The sequence below is a fragment of the Zootoca vivipara genome, chromosome 2 (genome assembly GCF_965207765.1).
Source record: "Zootoca vivipara chromosome 2, rZooViv2.hap1.1, whole genome shotgun sequence".
In the NCBI taxonomy this organism is placed as follows: domain Eukaryota; kingdom Metazoa; phylum Chordata; class Lepidosauria; order Squamata; family Lacertidae; genus Zootoca; species Zootoca vivipara.
Genome location: NC_142584.1, coordinates 77,821,547 through 77,840,857, shown reverse-complemented (window position 1 = coordinate 77,840,857; position 19,311 = coordinate 77,821,547). Strand labels below are relative to the sequence as shown.

The 19,311-nt window shown below is 44.6% G+C and overlaps 1 protein-coding gene across 7 annotated transcripts in view; it reads left to right on the top strand.

Annotated features, from left to right (window-relative positions):
- The window catches only part of CARD19 (caspase recruitment domain family member 19), a 37,592-nt gene that overhangs the window by 9,910 nt on the left and 8,371 nt on the right, over positions 1-19,311 (top strand). For 5 of the 7 annotated variants that reach the window (XM_035106315.3, XM_035106313.3, XM_035106314.3 and 2 more), the window contains exons 2-3: positions 9,099-9,241; positions 13,258-13,411. In XM_035106315.3, the coding sequence (XP_034962206.1) occupies positions 9,099-9,241; positions 13,258-13,411 (297 nt within the window). Of the gene's footprint in view, positions 1-9,098; positions 9,242-13,257; positions 13,412-16,341; positions 17,285-19,311 lie in introns of those variants that run through there. The other 2 variants (XM_088662229.1, XM_088662228.1) reach the window with 2 other exon arrangements.

Below are 19,311 nucleotides of genomic sequence, written 5' to 3'. Positions count from 1 at the left end.
CCAGAGTGATGCCACTGGTTAAAGCATCAGAATTGCCATTAATAACAACAATAATATTTGACTTACTAATCACTTATTGTGCAGATGTACAAAACACACACACACAATAACAGCTACAGGAAGCTTTTATTATAAGCTTCAACAAGCACAACAAGATAATTTGGTTGTGTAAGTAAAAGGTTTGAGACAGTAACATGTTATATACATATACAGTACATATACATATACAGTAACCTGTTATATACATATTAAACAGCAGCTTTTACTGCAAGCCAGGTTAGTATAATAGACTGTAGAAAATACTTTTCCAAAAATAGCTGTGATACTCAAGTTGCTCATGCTAGAAGAATCTGAACATGCGGATGCTTGAGATGGAAACATTTATTTTAGCTCTTGTGTGAAGGTGAGACAAAAGTTAAGCAGACCTAAGATTGCAATGATCAGAGGCAGTGCTTTTTATGTGACTGATGCATTTGGCCTGAACAGAAATGGTTTGCTGATTCTGCTACCCTGTATAGTCTTTATTTCTAAACGCTGACCTTCAGATATGCTATTTTCTCGAGCTAATGCCTGCGTGTTTCACATGGCTGGTTGCTTGACCTTTCACTTAGGAGGCATCACTTCAAATCCAGCTTAGATCTTTGGAGACTGAAACTTATCAGCATCTGCCGGCTGTTCCCTGATGCGAAGCAACTGTGGAGTATTTGAACTGTATCTCTGAGGACAGATGTCTGCCTCAGAGATACAGTTCCCTCCCAACCCCACCAACCCCTGACTTGGGAAGCCAAGGAGCCAAGGAAAGTTGGGAAGCTAGTTTACACCTCTATGAATTCTCTCAGGTGTTTACCCCTGAACACACCCTTCGGGGTCTGCAACCTTTTTGGATTTGGGGGCATATTTGGAAACCTGAGAAACTGTTGTGGACACCACAAAAAAAGTTTCACAAGGAAATCTGAACACACACACACACACACACACACACACACACACACACACACACACAATACAACAGGGACCAAAAAAGCAGGCAACACCTCCCACCAAGCAGGCAACCACTCCAACCAAACAAGATGCTTTAAAAGTTGATACCAGCATCTTTAATGGAAGCCAGTTCCTAAGTCAAGCAAGATAAAGATAGCCATTCCCCACTGCTTGCCTCCAGTGTCTGGATATCTGAGAGAACACCCAAAAAACATGCAGATAGGACATAAATGAAGCAAAACAAAAACAAAAAGAGTGCTCTCCAAATCTATAGCTGGAAAACCTCCTGATTCTTAATGGCTTTGTAACATATTACTTTCATATACTGTAATGATCTCCTCTTTGTGTTTGGCTGCCAGCAGCAATCAAATTCTCAGTCTGTTTGCAGAATCTGCACCAAACTATGGATTTGTTTGATTCTTTCCAAGAACAGAATGAATGGAAGTGGGGAGAAAGTTTTAAACCATCTGCAGTTATCATAATGACCTGGTCATTCGGCAATCATTGTTAGTGCTATAATTGTCTGCTTTGTGGGAAGAGTAATCTTCTCTCATTTTATAATCTGCCTGAAGGCCAAAATGATGAGCATTTTGCTTTGTTAGCATTGCTTGTTGTTTGGTGTACTAAAATAGTTGCATTATTGTTTTCTGTATTGCTGAATTGCTTTGACGATGTAAACTGTGGGGGTGTAGTTTGTTTTGGGATAGGTCTGGATTAAATGTTGAATGAGCTCTTTGCATGTGTTTTTTTTAAAAAAAAACCCTGTACGTGGCAATCCTGCAGTTACTTAGTGTAATGTTAACACATGCCAAATACAACTATGCCATGTTTACATAGGCCAAACCCAAATGCGTTCATGGTAATATACATACAGTATATACCTCCAGTTTGCCATAATTGGCCAAGGAAAGTGCTAAGCATTAAGGGTGGAGAGTGCAAGCCTTGGAAACAGTGGACTCAGCTATACAACTGCAAATAAAATATTTTAAATGTGTTGTGAAGTGCAATATACAAATGTGACACTAGATGGCGAGAATGAGCTATGCCAAATTCAATGTATTTTTCAAAACTTTTTTTAAAAAAAGCCATTTTCACAGCGTTTTTTATATGTGAGTAGATTCCACCAGAGTGTATCTTTAAGAGCTCCAAGGTGATGACAACAGGGGCCATGTTTGCATGCAGCACTAAGGCAAACCATGGTTTAGCATGAACCTACTGGTGCCAACTTTGCTCCTCTCTGGGTCCTCTTAGCACCCATAGAAGCTAAGCCAAGGTTTCACTTAGTGTGTCCTCTGGTGCTCTGTCCTCTTTAACCAAGATCTGTAGCCATGAACAAAACTTGGCTACAGATTGAGTTTAACCATAATACAGTGGTACCTCGGTTTATGAACACAATTGGTTCCGGAAGTCTGTTCATAAACTGAAGCGTTCATAAACTGAAGCGAACTTTCCCATTGAAAGTAATGGAAAGTGAATTAATCCATTCCAGATGGGTCCGCGGTGTTCGTAAACCGAAAATTCGTAAACCGAGGTGTTCATAAACCGAGGTTCCACTGTACTGCGTTCAGGCAACACTCTAATCCAGACCTTGGCTTTGCGGAGTTTAGGAGCAAAGTGGATGCAAGCTCTTCCCTGGGAGAGTGGATGTTCATTCAGTCCGGGGAAGCCGTAGTTACTGTGACTTGCGGAGGAACCCTCTCTGGCACCCAGGGCAGGGCAGCGCGTATGGAGTGCGCATGTGCGGCATCCCGTAAGGAGTGCACATGCGCGGCAGCCCATATGGTCGCTGTGCAAGAGGCAGCCCATATGAACGGCGCGCAAACGGCGCCCATATGGACTGCGCACATCCCCTGCACACAGGGGGCATCTTGTCACTCCCCCAGAGTGGCACCTGGGTCGGCCTGCCCCCGTTGACCCCCACTTCGTACACCCCTGGTGGTGTGACAGGTTATTGTGCAGCACTAGGGACCCTGGGCTCACTGCTGGCGTTTTACTCCCTGGAGCCTGCAGCAGACAGGAGAATACGGTAAGACAAGTGAACAAAGCATTGAACATAGGAAAATGGTAAGGCTGCTGCAGGACAAAACTCAGGTCTGTAGCTAGCAATTCTGTAAACATTCCTCCAGCATGGCAAGTACTGGACTGTATACGTCTCTCCACTGCAATGAAACGCTGAGATTCCTTTCTGCCTTGGATTTATTTCCTCGTCATTTTTATAGGCTGTTTTCTTTTTCTCTGATAAAAAAAATACCAGTGCCTTAATTTTTTTTTTTAATGTCAGTCAAGTTTCATTGAAATACCTCTAGTCTACCTTGCATATCTGTTTCCACAACGGAGTCCAAGATAAGGCCAAATTCATTTCAGCATCTAGCGATTTCAAAGTCTGTGATCTTCTATGGCACGGGTGTCAAACACAAGGCCCGGGGGCCTAATCCGGCCCGCCAGACCTCGTCATGTGGCCCGCGTAGCCACCGCCGACATTAACCGCTAACAGTAGTTCTGGGGCCTGCGATTGGCCGAGGGTCAAAACCGGGGGCGGGGCTGCAGGCGGAGGCCGGGGCGCTGGAGCTGTGCTGACGGCCTTGGCCAGGGAATTTCAATTTCGAATGAGGCTGAGGGAGGCGGTGGCACAGCGGCCAGACGGGGAAGTGAGATGCAGGAGGAGGAGGAGGAAGCCCGCCGAGGAGGTAGGAAAGCCCTACAGGCGCCGCCGGCAAAGTTGGTGCCGGGACGGAGCAGTGCTGGATTTTTTTTTGGCGGGCTTTGCTGTTGTCTCCGAGAGCGAGTGAGGCGGCACTGGGGAGCCGCCGCCCACCGCTTCCCTTCCTCTCCTTCGCTGCATCCAGGAGGTGGGCGAGCGAGCGGGCGAAAGGGACGCAGAGTGAGCCTGAGGGGGAAGTAGGCGAAGCGCAACAGCCACTCTCTTGATGGAGCCGGGTTTCTCTTCCCTCTTCCCCCATTTTCTCCTCATAGACACTCGGGAGGGTGCCTGGCTTTTGCTCTGCCCCCCCCACCCCCGAGCCGCCCTTTGGCTTCTCAGTTCCGGCAGAGCTGCTCCCTGGGGGGGCGGCCAGGAGGGAGGCGGCGGCGACGGCACGGGTTCCTGCTCTTCCCGCTCTGCCGCCGCCTCCTCTCAGCCCCTCATGATGTAGGGCTCCAGATGGAGTCGCCTCGCGGTTTGAGTAGGTGGGAGGGGAATTTTTTTTGGGGGGGGGAGGTTTTCAAGCCTCCTTTGCCTGCAGTCCCGGTAGGGAGAGGCGGCGGCGAAGACGACAACAGTGTGGGTGGGGTGAAGAGCAGCTCTGAGGCGAAGATGCACGTCCGCTGGGGCTGCCGCCGCCTTCCTCCTCGGGAAATCCGCTGCCCTCCCTCAGCGCGAGGGGAAGGGACTCTGGCGCTGAGGAGGGAGGATGCAAAAGCAAAGCAGGGAGTTGGCGCTGCACCGCATGTTCCTGCCCCTCTCCAAAGCATGGGGTGGGTTGCAGCGTGTGGCATCCTGCCTAGCGGGGTTTGGGTGTGCGCAGGGCGGGAGAGGGAAGCCCTCTTTCCATCTGCAGGTTTTTAATCCCAGCAGTGGCTTTCTCCTTCCTGCCAAAGGTTTAGTTGAGCCCCCCCCCCCCCGGAAGCCGCCGATCCCCACCTTTTGTTCAAATTTCCCTCGTTTACATCCCCTCCCACACACGTGCCACGGCGCAGGAATGTGATCCGCGTGGGGGCGGGAATGAGCTTACATTATTACAAAAAACAATAATAATTGAATGCAGTGACAATAATTTATGATAATAAAGAGTGGACACATAGTCCTACAGACACAACCGGCCCTTTGAGGGTGACCAAACTGCTGATGCGGCCCCCGATGAATTTGAGTTTGACACCCCTGTTCTATGGTTACAGCTTCATGAGGGAATAAAGCCAGGGCCGGATTAAAAGATTATGGGCTGGATATTTTCGAAAACTCATTTTGTTAATGGTGATAGAGCAGTTGTCAAAGAAAGAAAAATGAAATAGTTGATCTACAATGATTTTTAACAACACCACATTTTTATTTAGCTGTTGGCACGTACAATAGACAAAAACTACAATGGGAATCCTATTTACGATTTGAGATTCTGCATTCTGTGCTCTCATAAATAATAGAAATCTTCCAAGTGTTAGGCATGCCATTGTTTGCAAATTGTCTTGTGTGTTGTATCTAGATAAAGTCAGTGACAAAACCTGATTTTAATGGCAGTAATTGACACCCTCAGAGCTATTTCTGAAGGAACTGGGAAAGGTCCAGGAGCACACCTGATGGGACTGGGGTGTGTTTATTCGAAGCATCCAAATTCTGTGCTTTGGAAGGTAGAGTTCCTTGGAAGTTTGCAACGGGAAGATCTGTAGGCCTAATGGTGGACAGACCAAGTGCTCACAGCACTTTTTCAGAATTCTGTATGTGTCCACTTGGCCTGAAAAGGCTAGTTACCACTACCATACATTTATCGTTATGCTCCAAGGTTAAGGTTAACACATTTTAAATTGCATGCAAGGATTTTGAGCAGAGAGAACTTCTAGAAAGGTAGCATAGTGGGGGGGACGGGGACTCGCCCTTTACATAATGCTGCCTTGCATTTGCCGTTGATTGAAGAAAATAAAAAGGAGCCTTGCCTGAAATCCCAGAGAAGCTTACATTGCATAATTATGTGTGCTGCATAAAATACAAGATTTGTATGGGTCAGCACAAAGCCTCAAGATAATAACAGAGGCATAATTTAAAGAGCTGCAGTTGTAGGCAGGATTCCAGTTTACTGAAATGCATTTTATTTTTAAAAGGCTTAACTGATGTAAACTCTCTTCGCTGCTCATATGCTCTTGTATGTTGTTGCACATGTGACTTGTAGCAGAAGACATTGGAGAGAGCCAAGAGAGAAAAGCTACCCTGAGCTCGCCTTTCCTGTTCATTCATAGCTTCACATGCTACATACACATCACATATTTAAAGCACATTCCTCCCCAAAAGAATCCAAAGAATGGCAGTGTAGCCAGCACCCTTAACAAACTACGGTTCCCATGATTCTTTGAAAGAGGGAATGTGCATTAAATGTGTTGTAAATGTATGGTATGTATGTAGTCTTAGATACAAGTTCTACCTCGTTCAAAGGGACATTCTCATGGGTAAACCTTGGAACTAGAGAACTATGCCGCTAGCTCCAGACTCCCAAGAGTACCTTGGCCTCGATTTCTTAAGCAGCACAGCAAATGTCTTAGGGAACTTAGGGTGGCGTCAAAAGAAGTTTGTGATACGGCACGAGTTTCATTTTTAAAATCTCACTCTGGGTGCCCAATGCAGGGAAATTACAGTCATACCTCGGTTTAAGTACGCTTCGGTTTGAGTACTTTCAGTTTAAGTACTCCGCGGACCCGTCTGGAACGGATTAATCCACTTTTTATTACTTTCAATGGGAAAGTTCGCTACAGGTTAAGTACAGACTTCCGGAACCAATTGTGTACTTAAACCGAGGTACCACTGTACATGAATCTGATGTCTAATTTTCTTGACGTATAATGAAAATATGTGAGGAGTTCATATGGAAGGACAATCATGTCATGTCATATGAAGCCTTTTTCAAAGACATTTCAATCATCATGTTAGGAAGTTTCCGACAGGGATAATGATGATGATGATGATGATGATAATAATAATAATAATAATAATAATAATAATAATAATAACTAATAATAATAATTTTGTATTTATACCCCGCCCATCTGGCTGGGTTTTCCCAGCCACTCTGGGCGGCTTCCAACTAAATACTGAAATACAGTAGTCCATCAGGTGTCTTCTAAAAGTCTGGTAGTTGTTTTTCTCTTTGACATCTGGTGGGAAAGGCGTTCCACAGGGCAGGTGCCACTACCGAAAAAGCCCTTTGCCTGGTTCCCTATAACTTGGCTTCTCGCAGTGAGGGAACCGCCAGAAGGCCCTTGGAGCTGGACCTCAGTGTCCAGGCAGAACGATGGGGGTGGAGATGCTCTTTCAGGTATACTGGACCGAGGCCATTTAGAATCAGGTGTTCTTGATTTTCTGAAATGTACACTTTGTCATACGGAAGGAAAAAAGGCTGTTCCCTGCCTCCAAAAGTGTACAGTCTAGGGGGTGGGGGGGAAACGCTTTAAAAAAATAGTTATAAGAAAAGAAAAAAACACTATGTAAAAATGCATAGAAAAGTTTTGTGCTCTACAGCGACTGTTTATAACGCATTCAAAACACTGTTTTTTGACTAATGTAGCTGAGTCCTAGGTTTCAAAGTGGGCGAGGGGTGAGGGGACAGCATAGGAAGGAAGGAGATGACTAATTTGCGAGCCACAGCTAGTTTCACCCCTGGGGACAGAATATAGTTGTGGGAAATTTTGCCCTATGTGAAACAACCCTAATCATTGATATGCTGTGTTGTCACCATCTCTATGCTTTGTCTTCGGTTTGTCCTTATCCTCACCCATGTATTCTCAGTGCATCTTTCAAAACGTAGCTCTTGACCTGACTCCCGCCCTCTTCAATCTTCCTTTCTCATTGCGTCTTGAAAGAAAACTGGAAAAGAATTTTAGCAAGCACATGGATTTTATTGAGGTGCATTGAGACAATGTGGAAAAGATGCTTTGTTTGCCATTTGAACCATTAATTTTATGGGGTGAATGGTAACAGTCTGCTGGAAATCCAGTTGAAGCTTACGGAATTGCAAAAGTTGTGCAATGCCAGTAGAAAGCTTTTCTTTTTTTAATGGGAATGACTCAGGCTCTCAAAGAGCCATTGCTTATTACAATAATTGTGGGAGGCTTTTATGAATATTTTTTGGGGAATATCACATTATTTTAAAAGAGGACAGAATCTGAAGGCAATGAAAGGTTTAAAGCTGAACAGCAAAATCATCCTCTGTTAAGGCCATCCTGCTGTTTTTATAGCAGAATCTCTGGATTTTGAAGCACTGATTAGCAAACAAATCCCATGCTCGGCTATGCAGCAATAAAAATACAGCAATTGAAATTGTTCTGAGGTCAGGTTAGACTGCACAGTTTCCCTTTTAGTGGCTAGGATTTGAAGGCAGATATAAAAATTGAGCATTCCAACTTTTAAAAAATGCATTTTTTACTGTTCAGATGTGATATTGCCCAATCTTCTAAGCATGTATAGGAGATCAGGAGCTCCTCAACTCTGTTATTGCTCCACTGAGTTTGTCTGTGTCTTCCCTCTCCCTCTCTGTGTTCCTCTGTAGTATCTTTTCATTTTCAAAGGTAACAAGGCTTATATGCAGCTTTGTTTTCTAACCATTAGCTCAGCCCAGATGTTTTGGGACTACAACTCCCATCATCCCTAGCTGACAGGACCAGTGGTCAGGGATGATGGGAATTGTAGTCCCAACGCATCTGGAGGGCCAAGTTGGGGATGCCTGGCTCAGCCTCCTGTAAACTCACTTCTGATCATGGTTGCAAAACTGCAACTGTGATGCTGACCATGGTTGGCTCTGGAAAGAAAAGGAAGAGGTGAGTTCACATGTAAAGTACAGGAACATGAAGGAACACATGAGACCACAAGCAGGATGGGAGAGTAGCTTGCAGTGCACTGGGAGGGCTGCTATGTTGAAATTTAAACCACTTGGAAATGCCTCGCTACACACACACACACACACACACACACACACGGTCTTGGTGGGCTGCCACTGATGAGACCTCATGGCTAGTTGGTTTTATCCGAGATCTTGTGTAAAGATTGCATTGTATGTGAAATGCACCCTATAAAGGCACAGTATTTGTATTATTCAGGCATCCCCAAACTGCGGCCCTCCAGATGTTTTGGCCTACAACTCCCATGATCCCTAGCTAAGAGAACCAGTGGTCAGGGATTATGGGAATTGTAGTCCATAACATCTGGAGGGCCAAAGTTTGGGGATGCCTGGTATTATTCATCTTCATGGTTCCTGAGAGCATTTATGGCGCTCCCAGGATGTTCCTGAAGCTTGGCAGTGCACACGAAGTCATGTCCTACTGTGAAACATTTGGTAGCTGATGTGAATTATATGGCACTTCCATCCAGTTGTGCTTTGTGATACCAGAGGCCTAGTTTTAAATGTGTTGCTTCTGTTTTGTAGATCCGACTTACTGTGACCGTTTACGGCAGGACATGGCATTCCTAACGAGCAAAGGCAGGCTGAGCGAGCAGCTGGTTGACAAAATTATCCTTCAGCTGAACAGAGTTTACCCTCAGATTCTTACCAATAAAGAAGCAGAAAAGGTAATTGAAAGAATGCCACCTGCAGTGTTTCTTTGCTATTGCTGTAGCTCATTTGACCCAGGATTAGGATCGCTGGTTTTTTAAATGGAAAACTTCTGGTACCTCATTGAGACTAGGGGTGGTGGGCACCCAGGAGAGCCAAAGGCAGCTCTGGGACCTTCTGTAATAGGACTGACAATGGGAACCGGAGGAAAAACTGTTCAGCTAAGGTATATAGCAATTAAGTTTCCTTAAAATCCTCTCCGCACATGATATCCGCCCTTCCCCACTCTTCACCGTTCCTCTTAACACAAACCACGCCAAAACTGTGGACCTGATAAATTCAAGCAGATAAGAAAATGAGCCAAGTTTAGACTCTACATGTGAAGTGTGTGCTTGAATAATCACACAGAAAACACTTCCCAGACTTCTGTACTATACATTTAAAGTGGTATCATTCAGCCACAATTTCCCTCAGAGAATCTTGGGAACTTTACTGTAGTTTGTTGCTGAGAATTGTTAGATGGCCACTGTTCCCTTCACAGTGCTACAACTGCTAGCAGATTTGCAAAGCTAAACAGAGTCCAGTATGGTTTCACATTGGATGGGGGAATCGCGTGTTTAGATTCCTGCATTGCAGGGGGTTGGACTAGATGACCCTCAGGATCCCTTTCAACTCTATGATTATATGAACTCTCAGAGTGATTTAACACTCAGTCTCTCTTGCCAGGGAAGTTGGGGAATGGCAGCTCTTCTTCATCAGTAAAGCCATTGCAGAGAATTCTAAATGCAAGCACCCCTTCTTTATCATCTGTAGAAACAAAAAAAAGGGGAGTCCAGCTAAATCTAAGCAGGCTTACTCCCAAGTAAGTGTGTATAGGATTATACCCTTTTAAAGTGTAGGAACCGCAATCCTGATGGCCAGTGAGTGAACCTATGCAGATAATTCTGCATAGCTCTCCCTCTCATGTATATGTACATGCGCGCGCGCGCACACACACACACACTTTCTCTCTCGTACTGTACATGTATACCTGAGCAGAGAAAAATCCCCCATCTGTTTAATTCTGGTTGTTTAAAACCAGTTCCAACAGCAAGGTCTTACAATGCCACTTAGAAACGTCAGTGATTAAGTGGTATAAAAATAGCTGCAATAATTTAGGTTTTTTAAAACAGAAAATCCTTTTGAGATCAGTGGGAAAATGCAACGGCAAATGAGGAGAGAGGGACGAGCAAACCGCTTTCTCCTCTAGTTCTTCTCAGATTTTCTTAGAATAAGCTGAGCGATTCCAACTGTCTCCCATTTGGCAAATTGCTTGGCTAATTCTCAGCATATCTGCGCTAAACTGGATCCCATCAGGTGCAATAAGGTCTGATTGCTGCGCCAGCTGCCTTCTAGCCTCCTCCTTTCTTCCACTTTCTTTATGGGAGTGGCGGCAGCAGCAGCAGCAGCTGTGGCTCCAGCTCTGTTGGTGAGGAGATCTCCTTCTCCTCCCTGCTCCCTGGCACTTGCACTGCTAAGCCAAGTTCCAGAAGAAGTGGGAAATACCATTTCTCCACTGCTCCAGAAAAAAATTATTGCATTCCTGGCACTTCACAGGCTTTCGTGGTTCCTTCCTCCCATGAGTGGAACTTGAGCAGAGGGTCAGTTGGGGGTTAAGGAGAGAAATGTGAGTTCTTCTTTGGTTTGAACTAAAATCTGAATGAGGGAAGATCTCAAAGAGGGCTCTGTGTTGTAATGCTTGTCTCTTGTTTGAGGAGAGAGTTAACAATTAGCTGCAATCTGCAGTCCAAGGAGTGATGAAGCTCAGTAGGTAGGGAATTCCTTGCAGAAGGTGGAAAATGGCACACACTTCATAGAACCCTATTCTAATACCTTAAGCTAAAGCTTTTTTTCCAAGACAAACCATAAATGTTTATGTAAACAAGCCCCAGGTCTCAAAATGCTGTGATCGTACACCTACAGCATTTGAACTCTTCTTCTGAAATTACAGTAAACATTTCCATGTGTTCATTCATATTCATGAGGCAGTGTAGTCCTCTATTTGCAACCCAAACATCCTGTTAGGAACAGAATTTTTTCCATCTCACCAGATTCAGTCTCTTTTTGCATTCACGGACAAGTATGCATTTTCACACTAGTGAAATAACTTGGATTCCTAAGGAAAAGTGTGCCGCTGTAAAAACAGATAAATCTTTTTCTCACTTCCAAGTGCGAATGCTTATGACTGACAAATGCATTGGGCTGCGATCTTAGATTCTTCTTTCTGAGCTGGTCCAATTTGTGGCTGGTTAAGCCAATCTCTGCATATCTGGGAATTTCTGTTGAAGAGGCCAGGAAGGTGTGGCATTGATCAAGATCACCAAAAAGTTCTTGTACGCAAACTGGAATTTCAAATGAACTGTGCCATAGATCAGTATACATCGAGTCCATGGAACATCCTTATGCAGACTCCATGCTCGGCAGCGGAATACTTCTGAATACCAATCTTGGCACTATCTGTCTGGCCATTGTGGAAATGGGATGTGATGTGGCCCTTGATTTAATCCAGTAGGGCTCTTCATAGGCAGCTGTTGACTTGCTGGAAACTGGAATTGGTAAGAACGTAAAAAAAGAACATAAGAGCCCTGCTGGATCAGGCCAGTGACCCACCTTGTCCAGTATCCTGTTTTCACAGTGCTCAACCAAACGCCTGTGGGAAGCCCACAAGCAAGACATGAGCACAGCAACGTTCTCCCCTCCTGTGGCTCCCAGCAACTGGTATTCAGAAGCATTACTGTGTCCAGCAGTACAGGTAAGGCATAGCCCTCAGGCTTAGTAGCCAAGGGTAGTCTCACCCTTCATGAATTTGCCTGATGTCAAGCGTCAGAGGATCCAACCCCCACGGTAGGTTGCCTCTAACGGATAAGACAAGGAAGTTCTTGCCAATTGCTTTTTACTCAGTGTTCACAGGCTGAGGCTTAGAAAGGCAGCCTCTCGGAATAATGGCGTAAATCTCCTCTCCCCTTCTCTCCCACTTCCTCATGCGCCATCCCTTCTAAGGTTGGTGCTAAGGGCCCTTTGCTTCTGAGCCCTTTTCTCTCCTATTTTTAAGGCTTGCCAATTCTAGGAGATGGTGGTTCTGGAATGCTTTCTAGTGATAACGTGTCAGCCAGCTGCTCCGGCTCTGCCTTCTCCTCCTCCTCTCCCATTATTTCCCAACTTTCCCCTCATTATCCTCTGAGCTGTGATCTCCTTCAGATCTCTGCTGTAATTCTGAACTGTCTTCTTCTTTTCCGGAAGGGTCAGCTGGGGAGGCGGCCTTTACCATTCCTCCTCTGTCCATCTGACCTCTGACCCTCTTCTAAAGCTTATTTGCATATTATTTATATTTATATGCCACCCTTTGCACAAGCCACATACAACAAAGACCAATAAGATCAGGGGTCAGCAAACTTTTTCAGCAGGGGGCCGGTTTATCCCTCAGACCTTGTGGGGGACCGGACTATATTTTGAAAAAAAATATGAACAAATTCCTATGCCCCACAAATAACCCAGAGATGCATTTTAAATAAAAGGACACATTCTACTCATATAAAAACATGCTGATTCCCGGACCGTCCACAGGCCGGATTGAGAAGGCGATTGGGCTGCATCCGGCCCCCAGGCCTTAGTCTGGGGACCCCTGAATAAGATTAAAAGAATATCTAAAATATTTAAATATTTATATGTGATTTCACTTTAGTGCTGAATGTATAGCCTTTTAGATCTTCTACAAATAGTAGAAAGATGGACATCGCTGCTTGTTTTTCCTGTTGTGTACAATGGAGAAAGTCTGTTATTTATTCTCCTTTGGAATAGCTAACTCTCATGACATAGAAGCACCATCAACAATTTGTGATAAAATCTTACGCTCTAAAGAACGTTTAAACAAAAATATAAAGCTACATTTGTATTCTTCCACGTAACATCGAAGGGAGGCAGAGGTTGCTTTAACATTGGTGTTTGTTTGTTTTTCACATTCTTTAAAATAAATATGTTCCCACCCTCCCTGCAGTTCCGAAATCCCAAAGCTTCTCTTCATAGTCGGCTGTCAAACCTTATAGCCCACTTGCAGAAGGAAGGCGACAAACCATGTCAAGAATTTTACCGTGCTTTGCAGATCAATGCTGAACAGCTGTATAACAACTTGCCAAGCAGAAGAATTCTAAGTAAGTCGGAGTGCTAGCAGATTTCTTTGGGTGCCCTGTTACAATGCTGCCTCTTCAGGGACTAAATGGAACTTTCTGTGTGCTGTTTCTTAGATATAGCTAAAAACTGACCAAATTATATGTGGCAGACAAATGCTTATTTATAGCTGCTGCAGTTGTATTTGCACACCAATCTGGCAATTTTGAATCTTTGTTTTATATAATAATAAATCTGGCAACTTTGCAACCTTTTCAGATATTTTATGTTCCCTTTATGAGCTGCAAAGTCTGGATTCCGGACTAAAGTGGTGTTGTTACCCAGGAAAAGCGATCCAGTGCTTGGCTTGGAGTGTTTTTATTCTATCCAGGGTCTTTCTCCCACTTTTGCACAGGATCAATGTGAGATTATTTTGAGTCCAGGTTTTTTTTCCTATGTAGTCAGCTCAAAACTGCAGTGGCCAACTTTTCTTCCACAAGGGATATCACCAAGGTCCAGGCTTTTGTTTTCTGTTAATATTTATTTTAAAGGCAAATGTAGCTATATAAATAATCAGCCAGTCATATAATCAACTGAGGTTCACATCATTTCCCAATAACTTTCATGGGGATTTCTGTTTTTACCCAGCTTGATAGCCAGTTACAATCAGTTCTTCATCTCTGAGAGACATTAGTAATAGCCAATTACATTTAAATACGTAGTCCTGTATCACTCTTGTTTCTAAACTGACAGAATGTTAAGCAAGAAAAGTGCTCTGTTCAACTCTAGACAAAAAAGATAAACGGTTACTGGCCAGCTAGAGACATACTTACCTCAGCTATATCTAGACTGGTCTGGAATCTATTTAGTCCTTTTTGGCCTAGACAATTCTGGCATTTTCAGAGCGTTTTGCAGTTGTGAACGTGTGTTGTTAATGCTAGGCATACCATATTCTTCAGGGGGCCCATTTGGAAACATGCAAAACTGTTTTGTGGGGACATCAGCTCCTCAAACAAAACCGCAGTGAGGTGAAAAAAGTGCAGAAAATGACCAAGAGGCTGGAGCAACTCCCCTAGGAGGAAAGACAACAGATTTAGTGAAGTTTAGAGAAAAGGTGAGGGAGCGAGGGGTGGAGGGAGCCACATATAATCAAGGTCTATTGAAGTGAAGGAGACGTGACAGGTGTTGATGATGCAGGTGAGCTGCGCATAAGCAAGCTGATTGCTAGCTTGGCAGGGGCTCTTTTTTATTAGCAAGAATATGCACTTTTACATCATGAGCTGACACATGTTCCCTCTGATATTTGCGAGTCCTGCTCTACTGGTATGTCATGTTCCTACCAAGTGGAAAGTGAGGCCTCTGCAAAGGAGGCAAAGGTCAGAGACAACAGTGTGACGTCAGAGACAACAGTGTGATGTCAGGCAAGGTGTGCCTCAGCCCTGTGACTCCTACAGTCTATAAGATTATGCACAGTGTGGAGAAAGTGGATAGGGCGCTGTTTTTCTCTCTCTTTTCTAATCCTAGAACTGGGGGCATCCAGTGCTGAAAGGTTCATGACAGACAAAAGGAAGTTGCAGCACGAAGTTAAACTATGAAACTTACCCTTACAAGATGAAGTGACAGCCGCTAATTTGAATGGCTTTAAAGCAGGCATCCCCAAACTGCGGCCCTCCAGATGTTTTGGCCTACAACACCCATGATCCCTAGCTAAGAGGACCAGTGGTCAGGGATGATGGGAATTGTAGTCCAAAACATCTGGAGGGCCGAAGTTTGGGGATGCCTGCTTTAAAGGAAGATTAGGCAAAGTCATGGAGGATAAGGCTACCTATCTTATACCCCCAGAAGCAGTCTGCCTCTGAATGCCAGTTACCGGAAATCATGAGTGAGAAATGTGGTGTTGTGCTCGCAACCTGCTTGCAAGCTTCCCATAAGAATCTGGTGGGCCACTGTGAGAACAGCAGGCCGGACTAGACAGGCTTTTGGTGTGACCCAACAGGGTTCTGTTGTTCTTAGCTGTCTGCCTACAGTCTCTGTGTCTCTGCCTCTCTGTATCTCTGTCTCATGCTAGGATAGCATGCAGGGGTTGAAAGGCTTCAACCCTTCATTTCTCCTTGTGGTCCTGGTCCAGTTAGAGCAGGCATCCCCAAACTGCAGCCCTCCAGATGTTTTGGCCTACAACTCCCATGATCCCTAGCTAACAGGACCAGTGGTCGGGGAAGATGGGAATTGTAGTCCAAAACATCTGGAGGGCCGAAGTTTGGGGATGCCTGAGTTAGAGGCTCCTGTCCCTGCAACTGCATTTTAAAACTTCCCCATTCTGTGGCACCTTTATTTCAATGCAGATTACTGTGGAGGGCAAAGAGCGAAAGCCCCCCTAGACCCCATGGTGGCGTTCCTTTGTGTATTGGGGGCATGCTGACAATTTGTGAAAGAAAACCCAACCTCCAAGGACACTCTCTGCTGCCACGCAGTGACCGAGAAGCACCCTCCCCTCCTTTGTAGGGTAGTTGGGGTTGCCAGCCAGCTGGAAAGCAAGGCCAAGGCCTACAACAGCCCTGTCCTCTTCCATGTGGGGCCCAGAGGCATTCTGGGAAAAGGAATAGGGCAGGCCCAAGTTAATCATAATAAAAAAAATGGGGCAGAAGGCCTTCAGCAGGCATAAAAGAAAGGGCAGCGGGTGTCATTCTTATCATTATCAGTTTCATTATTATTTATTCAATTTATATACTGCCCTATACCTGAAGGTCTTGATTTATTGAGCCCCCGCCCAATATTCTATTAGCCCCAACCACCACAGTCACTGACCACAGATTCTCTCAGAATGTCTTTAAAAAAATCATTCACAAAATGGTGCAGGCAAAGTGAAGAAGCACTATCATGGTCTCATTGGGACTCCACACTAAACCATGGGGTAGCATCAAAAGAGTAAACCTTTGCCTTGTGTGCTCCCCCTCATTTCTCCTTCTCTCCACAGCTGTAAGGAGGAATTTGGAAATTTTCACTTCAGCTCGCTGTGTCATCCAAACAATGGTGAAATGTAGTGATGGCTTGCAGTCCCATGGACTGCAAGAAGATCAAACCTATCCATTCTTAAGGAAATCAGCCCTGAATGCTCCCTGGAAGGACAGATCGTGAAGCTGAGGCTCCAATACTTTGGCCACCTCATGAGAAGAGAAGAATCCTTGGAAAAGACCCTGATGTTGGGAAAGATTGAGGGCACTAGGAGAAGGGGACGACAGAGGACAAGATGGTTGGACAGTGTTCTCGAAGCTACGAACATGAGTTTGACCAAATTGCGGGAGGCAGTGCAAGACAGGAGTGCCTGGCGTGCTATGGTCCATGGGGTCACGAAGAGTCGGACACGACTAAACAACAAGTGATGGCTTGTTGAAGCAAACTAACTTCAAACCATAGTTTATAAAGCAGGCTTGTTTCATCTAACCCTAGTTAAGATTCGCCACAGTTTAGCATGTCCATAAATGGAACCATAAACTGTGGGTCATCCAAAATGGAAGTAGAAACTTCTAATCTCCTCAAGCTGCACCATTGGAGTGGGGAGGAATATGTGATCCCAAGGTTTGTGGAGATCTGTTCTAACAATGCTAAGCCATGGTTTAGTGTTAGATCTGAATGAAGCCAGTATCTACCATCCATTTGGTGCCCTTTCCTCTTGTGCAGCCACATACTACGTTGTACCAACTCCCCTCTCCTCTGGTGGTTAAGACAAAACATGAATCATATAGACTTAGTTCCTGGAATACCTCTTTTGCTAAAATGGCTTCAAGGTTAGTAGAACCAGGTTGCTCTGCCACAAGGAAGGAACCAATCCTTGCTATATTATGTCCCTGTGTACTGGTTTACATGGAAATAATTTTCTGTTGCCCTGGAGAGGACATAACACTTGTATAGACAGCTAGAAAATAGCATTCTGGGACTGCTCTTCCTTTCTCCTCCACTGAGACATGCTGAATATGTTCAGAGCTGGATTTAATAATCATATTTGTATTCTGTCCTTTCTCCAAGGAATTCAGATCAGCAACAACTGTAAGGCAGGCAGGGAGAGAGAGAGAGAGAGAGAGAGAGAGAGAGAGAGAGAGAGAGAGAGAGAGAGAGAGAGAGAGAGAGAGAGAGAGAGAGAGAAACTTGCCCAAGGCTATCCAGTGAGCCCAGGGCCATTCTACACATTATGTGGCAGCAAACTCAGGTTTATGATGTTAGGTGTAGGTGTTAACAGGGAGCTGCAGCCAATCTTGGCTGCCTTTTATATGCATACCGTGTTTCTCATATTATAAGACATGTCTTATATTTATTTTTTCCTCAAAAAAACACACTATGGCTTATTTTCAAGGGATGTCTTATTTTTTTCCTTCTCCTCCTGCCACGGCCGGCATTGCTGCTGCACCTATCACTATGTCTTATTTTCGGGGTATGTCTTATATTCCTTGAATGCTTAAAAATCCTGCTATGGCTTATTTTATGGGTATGTCTTAAAATATGAGAAACAGGGTATCTGCACAGTACCTTTGTTCTCCAAACATACTGTCTATAAGACGCCCCCATGTATAAGACATCCCCTATTTTGGGGGACTCAAATTTAAGAAAACTGGTGGGAGATGGCCCCTGTGTATAAGACACCCCCAAATTTTGGACATTATTTTTTTAGGGGGGGGAACCTAGTCTTATACACGGAAAAATACAGTACTTTGTGCCCTTCATTTTAAGTCTTAGGTTTTCGCCTAAGAACAGGCATCCCCAAACTTTGGCCCTCCAGATGTTTTGGACTCCAATTCCCATCATCCCTGACCACTGGTCCTCTTAGCTAGGGATCATGGGAGTTGTAGGCCAAAACATCTGGAGGGCCGCAGTTTGGGGAAGCCTGCCTAAGAATTTAACAGAAGAGGCATCTCTGAACAGAAAGTTGAAGCTGGTCTTCCCCTGTGCCAGCCCAGCTCCTTAGCCATTGACACCAGACATGGAGAAGAAAGGAATTCTGGGAAGTCATGCCAGAATTGTGATGCCTTTCTTGTGCTTTTCCCGTTTTTGCAACTCTGTAAAGCAGGGATGACTAACCTGCACTGCAGCCCTCCAGATGTTGTTGGACTCCAACTCCCATTATTCCCAACCAGCATGGCCAATGGAAAGGGATGATGGGAGTTGTAGTCCAACCACATCTGGAGAGTTAAAGGCTGGCCACTCCTCTGATAAAGCTTCTCATACTGTGATGGTGCTATAAGTCTGCAATCGTATCCACAATTACCTGGGAACAAACCTCATTGAGCTGAGTGGAACTTACTTCAAAGTCAACCTGCATAGGGTTGGGCTGTTAAGGTGAAGACCTACACACATTTACTTGGGAGTAAGGGCTTATCCACACTTAACTTTTTCCCTGCACATTCCAGGAACTGGTTCATGCTTTTAAAACTCTTATGTCAGAGCACTCATTTTTTTCACAAAGCAGAAAAACCCACTCCTTATAGCTGAAACACAACAAACGACAACTCAGGTTTTCTTTAAAGCACCTGGAAAGTGTGGATTAAAGGGAATTGTGGATAAGCCCAAGGCTCACAGACCTGAGTGAAACTTCCTTCTATGTGGGCATACATAGGATTGCACTGTGCATGAAATTGAACCGCAGTATCATGGGGAGAGATCAGTCATCGTCTTTGACACCGGTGGCTATAAAATACCTAGTTACGTTCACTTAATATATTTTTTTGTGTCATGGGAAAGATTAATTCAGGAGCTGACAATGTATTTAGCACCAAGGGCCCATATTAGAAATATATCATGAACTGGATGGTGTCAGCTAATCTGAATCTTTGACTCAATACATTAGCAACCCAGTTTGCAAATTGAAGGCCACAGTCGACAGCTAATGGGCATATTTCTTCAGTGATAGCCTTTGTGCCAATTACACATTGCTGAACTAGCCAGAAGTTAATTG